This window comes from Salvelinus sp. IW2-2015, unplaced genomic scaffold (assembly GCF_002910315.2).
Source record: "Salvelinus sp. IW2-2015 unplaced genomic scaffold, ASM291031v2 Un_scaffold1648, whole genome shotgun sequence".
Lineage (NCBI taxonomy): Eukaryota > Metazoa > Chordata > Actinopteri > Salmoniformes > Salmonidae > Salvelinus > Salvelinus sp. IW2-2015.
In genome coordinates, this window is record NW_019943060.1 from 175,056 (window position 1) to 182,900 (window position 7,845).

General features: G+C 45.4%; 1 protein-coding gene across 1 annotated transcript in view; it reads right to left on the reverse strand.

Annotated features, from left to right (window-relative positions):
- LOC112071577 (slit homolog 3 protein-like) overlaps nt 1-7,845 on the reverse strand; it is a 185,089-nt gene that overhangs the window by 164,239 nt on the left and 13,005 nt on the right. The window contains 3 exon segments of the mRNA XM_070439444.1: nt 245-257; nt 2,617-2,761; nt 4,559-4,722. Of these exon segments, the coding sequence (XP_070295545.1) occupies nt 245-257; nt 2,617-2,761; nt 4,559-4,722 (322 nt within the window).

Here is a 7,845-nt window from a genome sequence, read left to right on the forward strand (position 1 = left end):
CGAAAGGCCCCTAAAGGACTCAGACCATGAGAAACAAGATTCTCTGGTCTGATGAAACCAAGATTGAACTCTTTGGCCTGAATGCCAAGCGTCACGTCTGGAAACCGGGCAACATCCCTATGGTGAAGCATGGTGGTCGCAGCATCATGCTGTGGGGATATTTTCAGCGACAGGGTCTGGGAGACTAGTCAGGATCGAGGGAAAGATGAACGGAGCAAAGTACATAGAGATCCTTGATGAAAACCTGCTCCAGAGTGCTCAGGACCTCAGACTGGGGCGAAGGTTCACCTTCCAACAGGACAACGACCCTAAGCACACAGCCAAGACAACGCAGGAGCGGCTTCGGAACAAGTCTCTGAATGTCCTTGAGCGGCCCAGCCAGAGCCCGGACTTGAACCCGATTGAACATCTCTGGAGAGAATTGAAAATAGCTGTGCATTGACGCTCCCCATCCAACCTGACACAGCTTGAGAGGATCTGCAGAGAAGAATGGGAGAAACCATCAAGCTTGTAGCTTCATACCCAAGAAGACTCAAGGCTGTCATCGCTGTCAAAGGTGCTTCAACAAAGTACTGAGTAAAGGGTCTGAATTCTTATGTTAAAGTGACATTTGATTATTTATTATAAAAAWWAAAAAAAWGTTTTCGCTTTGTCATTATGGGGTATTGTGTGTAGATTGATGAGAGAAAAAAACGATTTCATCAATTTTAGAATAAGGCTGTAACGTAACAAAATGTGGAAAAGTCAAGTGGTCTGAGTACTTTCCGAATGCACTTAGTATACAAAATATTCGACTGACCAGACTGACATAGACTGACCAGGTGAAAGCTGTGATCCCTTGTTAAATCCACTTCAATCAGTGTACTGTAGATAAAGGAGAGGAGACAGGTTAAAGAYGTTTTTTTAAGCCTTGAGAATTGAGACATGGATTGTGTTTGTGTGCCATTGAGGGGGTGCATATTAAGATACAAGATTTAAGTGCCTTTGAATGGGGTTTGGTAGTAGGTGCCAGGCACACCTGTTTGTGTCAAGCACTGCAATGCTGTTTTTCACATTCAACAGTTTCCCGTGTGTTTTAAGAATGGTTCACCACCCAAAGGTTATCCAGCCAACTTGACACAACTGTGGGAAGCATTATAGTCAACATGGGCCAGCATCCCTGTGGAACGCTTTCAACACCTTGTAGATTCAATGCCCCAACGAATTGAGGCTGTTCTGAGGCCAAARGGGGTACAACTCAATATTAGGAAGGTGTTCCTAATATTTGGTATACTCAGTGTATATTTAGGCAGGAACAGGCAAAGCTTATACAGAGACGTATACAATACAGACTCTGCTCTAAGGGATCTATTTACTCTGATTCCTAAACTACAGATTGACTGGATACTGTTGTTCCTGAGCAGTGGCTGTAACAGTAATTCGAACCTGGCAGAGGAACGTGAAAACAATTCTTAGAGAAATGACTATCGGACCCCAGCAAAGTCCTGACAATACATCATTTCATTAGTGGTATATCGTTTCTGGCTATAGAAACCGCTGCAGTAATGTATCCTACCCTCCTACCTTAACATATCCATTTGTTATTCAAAGGTCATAAACTATTGGCATAACAACAGCGGTATAGAAACGGTACATATCAGAGCAATTACCCACCTGTCCTTTAGCGCAAACAAGAGTGGGAGCGATCGATATGTATATCAAATATCCTGACTGAGAAGATATGGACGCGCTCCAAAGTAGAGCGGAAATTCAATCAGCCTGTGGTACGAGGCAGCAGACAAACACGCCGCACAGCCCCACACACACACACACACACACACACACACACACACACACACACACACACACATACACACAAAACACACACACACACACACAACAACACACACACACAAAAACACACACAACACACAAAATACCACACCACAAAAAACACATCACCCAACCAAAACAAGGGTAGTTGGGTCCTAGAAAAGCTGCACCTTATCTCAGTAAGTCAAGCCACTAACAAGGCCCCATGGGGTGCAGAGAAATGTCTGAGCAACCCAGCTGAGACTGATCTCTGAGATGGGGCAGGCAGAGAAACCGCAGATCCATAGGTGAGGAGTCCACCTGTGTGTCAGTTAGCCAGCCAGCCAGCCAGCCAGCCAGCCAGCCAGCCAGCCAGTCAGTCAGCCAGCAAGTCAGCAAGTCAGTCAGTCAGTTAGCCAGTCAGTTAGTCAGTTAGTCAGCCAGCCAGCCAGTCAGTTAGCCAGTCAGTCAGCCAGCCAGCCAGCAGCCCAGAGGATAGAAGAGGATGTTTTTGTCTCAGTCTCAGTACAGAGTAGAGACAGACACCAGGCACCTGGACCAGCAATAATGAGCCTGTTAACTGATGGAGCTAATGGGGTTTGTTCCATTACTGGAGCAGGTAGGTAATAATCACACAGGACGATTTGTACAAAAACAAAAAGACCAGTGTGTTTTGTACTCTACCTTTTGTACAAAAACAGGATGTTTCCATATGAACTACACAACATTCTGAGTTTACCAATAATGAAGACAACGGGTGATATACATGAATAAAAGAGGTAGTGATTGTTAAAAAGCATTGTGGGGTAAAGTTAGTCTACTTACATCTCTACGATGCCCTCTGGTAGGTTGGCAGGGATCTCCGTCAGGCCCTTGCGGCGACAGTCCACAATGTTGTTGTTGCAGGTGCAAGAGGCCGGACACACTGATGCTTGGGGAATACAGGTATGAGGCTTCGCCTGAGCTGRGCCTGAGAAAGAGAGAGAGAGAGAGGGCGATAGAGAGAAAGAGAAAGAGGAAGAGAGGGAGATCAAGAGAGAGAGAGAGCAAGAGAGAGGGTGATAGAGAGAGAGGAGAGAGAGAGGGCGATAGAGAGGGAGAGCGAGAGAGGAAGAGCAGGAGTGGGAGAGAGAGAGAGACAGAGGGAGAGCGAGAGACAAAGAGGGGCGCGAGAGAGAGACAGAGAGCAAGAGGGTGAGAGAGAGAGAGAGAGAGAGAGCAAGAGTGAGCAGAGAGAGAGAGGGAGAGAGAGAGAGAGGGAGAGAGAGAGGGAGTGATAGAGAGGGAGCGAGAGAGAGAGAGAGGGAGCGAGAGAGAGAGGGAAAGCGAGAGAGAGATACCTTTTTTTACCAGCACAGGGGCTCTCTCTCTCTCTCAAATTTAAATTTAAGGGGCTTTATTGGCATGGGAAACATATGTTTACATTGCCAAAGCAAGTGAAACAGATAATAAACAAAAGTTAAATAAACAATCAAAATYAACAGTAAACATGACACTCACACAGTTCCAAAAGAATAAAGACATTTCAAATGTCATATTATGTCTATATACAGTGTTGTAACGATGTACAAAGAGTTAAAGTACAAAAAGGAAACTAAAACATAAATATTGATTGTATTTACAATGGTGTTTGTTCTTCACTGGTTGGCCTTTTGGCAACAGGTCACAAATCTTGCTGCTGTGATGGCACACTGTGGTATTTCACCCAATGGATATGGGAGTTTATCAAAATTGGATTTGTTTTCAAATTCTTTGTGGGTCTTTGTAATCTGAGGGAAATATGTGTCTCTAATATGGTCATACATTTGGCAGGAGGTTAGGAAGTGCAGCTCAGTTTCCACCTCGTTTTGTGGGCAGTGTGCACATAGACAGTCTTCTCTTGAGAGCCAGGTGCTTTTGGCAGCCTTTCTCAAAAGCAAGAGTCTGTACATAGTCAAAGATTTCCTTAATTTTCGGTCAGTCACAGTGGYCAGGTATTCTGCCACAGTGTACTCTCTTTTTGGGGCYAAATAGCATTCTAGTTTGCTCAGATTTTTTTGTAATGTGTCAAGAATCTAACTTTTTTGTCATGATTTGGTTGGCTCTAAATGTGTTGCTGTCCTGGGGCTCTGTGGGGTCTGTTTGTGTTTGTGAACAGAGCCCCAGTACCAGCTTGCTTAGGGGGCTCTTCTCCAGGTTCATCTCTCTGTAGGTGATGGCTTTGTTATGGAAGGTTTGGGAATTGCTTCATTTTAGGTGGTTGTAGAATTGAACGACTCTTTTCTGGATTTTGATAAYTAGCGCGTATCGACCTAATTCTRCTCTGCATGCAATGTTTGGTGTTTTATGTTGCACACTCACAAAAGTTCCACAAGAATAGAGACCTTTTAAATGTCATGTTATGTCTGTATACAGTGTTGTAACGATGTGCAAATAGTCAAAGTACAAAAGGGAAAATCTCTCCTCTCCTGTGTTATTGTCTTTATTTGCAGGTTGATTAAGGGGCTGACTCTAAGGAGAACTGTATTTCTGCTGCGTCTGCCTGCTGGAGATTCCTCAGCTGATTTATGGCTGCAGGGAGGGGGTGGGAGGTGTTCATTAGGGCCAAAAGTGAACACTTTTACCAATTATATCCTGGAGTAAATTAAACAAGAACACCAACCTATTCTACTGATTCAGTGGCTTTTCAATCTGAGCCATGAAAGAATGTGTTCATCTGGAGATAACATGGGTAGGTACATTGTTTAGTGTTTGTAGTACAGTGTGTTGTCATGGGGATTTAGTGTACCTGTACAGGTGAAGTCTTTCTTCTGGACGTCAGGGATGTTGAGGCCCCTCATGTTGGCAGGCGCCATGCACTGGGTGAAGGGGGCCAAGGCACGCCTCTGCCGCAGCCAGTCAGACAGCCAGGACAGGTGGCAGTCGCAGTGCAGATTGTTAGAATGTAGACGTCTGCAGAGGGAGGAGSGGAGAGAGAGGGAACAGCAGTAGTCAGTGCGGGTTGTTGGCTGCAGAGGGAGGKAGGAGAGAAATAGAACAGCCACAGTGTTCAGTGCCACAGTAGATGGCCAGTGGCATACCATAATGTATGAGAAAAATGACAAAATCTAAGGCTGAGAAGAATAATCCATTCACTGAAATATATGTCCAGAAATTGTAAAGACCTTCTATCATTCCTCATGTCTACGGCTACCTAGCAGATGGAACGGTGTTAGGAGTCCTCGTTCACTCATGGCAGCAGCGCTGTGTGTATGACTCTGTGACTCCTCTGTCCTTGACAGAGCTGTGTTTGTCATAACCAAGACCAAATAAAAGCTACTAATATGTGTCTGTATCTAATATGTGTCTGTATCTAATATGTGTCTGTATCTAATATGTATCTGTATCTAATATGTGTCTGTATCTAATATGTATTCTGGTAATCAATATGAATATCTGTATCTAATATGTGTCTGTATCTTAATGTGGGTCTGATAATCTAATATGTATCGCTGTATCTAATATGTGTCGTGTAATTCTAATATAGTATCTGCTATCTAATATATGTGGTCTGTACTCCTAATATGTGTATGTATCTAATGTGTGTCTGTATCTATAATATGTATCATGTATCTAATTGTGTCTGTATCTAATATGTGTCTGTATCTAATATGTGTCTGATCTAATATGGTGTCTGAATCTAATATGTGCTAATATGTATGTATCTATATGTGTTATGTATCTAAGGCCTGTGTCTGCTTCCTACATATGTATCTGTATCTAATGCTGTGTCTGTATCTAATAATGTAATCTGTATCTAATATGTGTCTAGCTATCTAATATTGTGGTCTGTATCTAATATGGTCTGTATCTAATATGTGTCGTGCGTATCTAATATGTATTCCTCTGCAGATGCAAGAATGTCTCTCTCTCAGCCAACACTTCATTTCCTCAAGTCCTCCCTCCCCCAAAGGAGAGGACAGGACACGATACACTGGGGCTAAATCCCTATCTCACAACAGCCATTACGGGACCGACTGGGCGAGAGGAGAGGAGCTGAGAGGAGAGGAAACAGAGGGAGAGAGGGAGGGGGGAGAAAAAGTCATGTCAGCAAATAAAACTGGCTCTATACCCTTTACAAAAAGTCTGCAAATGAAATAGGGGTGTGATCCGGTTAGGGGACAGGAATTGCTCATTGAGGATAGCAGCGTGGGCTGTAGTTTTAATGGAGCTCTTCCCATTATAAATCCAGTTTATAGCCTCCCGTTGTTCCGGATGAATTACACACCAGTGGGATTAGAGAGATGGACGGATGGAGGGGATGAGCGCCACACTGAGACGGAGCAGAGGGCTCATACACCACGACTCTGTGGTCAGCTGTGTGTGCATGCTTATGTGTGTGTGTGTACATGTGTGTGTGTGTGTGTGTGTGAGGTGAGCTAGGTGTACATGTTCGTCCTCAGAGCCTGCACAAAAAGACAACTCATCTCATCCAGTGATCCACACACACTGTGAAAACGACTGGCTACCCCTTTAGCAGTAGGAGGCCTCGCACTCTATTTGTCTGGAGTGATTGAATGGCAATGCACCATGGGGTGATATCATTTGATCTAATTGAATGGCTGCTGGACRAAGCTCGTAAAGAGAGCGTTGGGGTGAGAAACAGAGAGAGAAATAGAGAGAGAGGGAGAGAGATAGAGGGTGCAGAGCTAGGTAATCCAAGCTATTTCATCAGAAACCTGGAGCCATCCACCTTCCATCCCATCACTACATCGCCCCATCCCTGCTAAATGGATTACAGACATTTCTAAACATTTGATTTAATAAGTTGTTTTTACGAGCAGCAAATTCAATACAGAGATCTCAGGGATATTAGAGCCAGAAAATTCAATACAAAGGAACTGGGAGCAAGAGGAGCAGGGGAGAGCAGAGGGAGCCTCGGCTCCGATAATTCAATACTGGCTAGGGAGCAGCAGGCTGGCCATCACAGCATCAGCAAATTCAATCCTGGGGAGGCGGAGAGGGGATGAGGAGGAGGAGGTGAGGGGGCTKGGGCTAAGCCTGTCTGAGGGGACTGATGGATGGGAGGCTTTCCAGAGCAGATTGCCGAGCCGGGGAGCATATAGCGTAGTCCTAATGCAGGGGGAGTGGACAGCTCCTGGCCTCCAGACCTCCAGACCTCAGGCCCCAGAGGAGTACCGGCAGCAGGCAGGAAAAGAGCTGATGACTGGGGGTCTGTGGGCGAGGTCACTGCAGGGTCTGAGCCCCGGGTGTCAAGGTCGGTCTGTCTATCTGTCTGTGCGTATGCATCCCCAGACCCAGGCCCAGACCCAGACCCAGACCCAGACCCAGGACCAGACCCAGGCCCAACCAGATCAGAACTGTGTCTACTGTTGTCACTGGACAGTTGAGCAGTGAAACACTCAGATCACATGGTCATAAGAACCCCAGAGCCCACTGCTAATACACAAGGTCAGCCACAGAATGGAAACATCCGGTGAGGTTGAGCACTGTGGAATGATTTGAATTGATTGTGGTCGGGGAGACAGTGTAAGTGGTGCGGGTACAGTAAAAAAGTAATGCACCGGTCACAGGGGACAGAGACAAAGACAATGCCTGCTTAAAAAAACAGCATAGACCAGCATACATTTCAAGCTGGTCTATGCTGGTCTATGCTGGTCAGTGCTGGTCAAGCTGGTTAGTGCTGGTCTATGCTGGTCTATGCTGGTCTATGCTGGTCAGTGCTAGGTCAAGCTGGTTAGATGCTGGTTATGCTGTCTATGGTTCTGTGTCAGTGCTGCGTCTATGCTGGTCAGTGCTGGTCAAGCTGGTTAGTGCTAGTCGATGCTGTCAAGATGGTCTGACCAGCAGGGTCTAGCTGGTTATGCTGGCACACCAGCGCCTTCCATGTGTTTTCCCTTTAGTGACCAGCCTTTTCTGTTTTTGCGTTGGTGACCACCCATTTCTGTTTTTGGTGTGATTCTGTTGTTTGCTTATCAGAGCTCTTTTTCTGATAGCTTCTTGTTGTGTGTATCGCACTCTGTTGGGTCAGCATTTCTGTTTTTTGGTGGTATCAGCAATTCTCCTGTGTTTTTT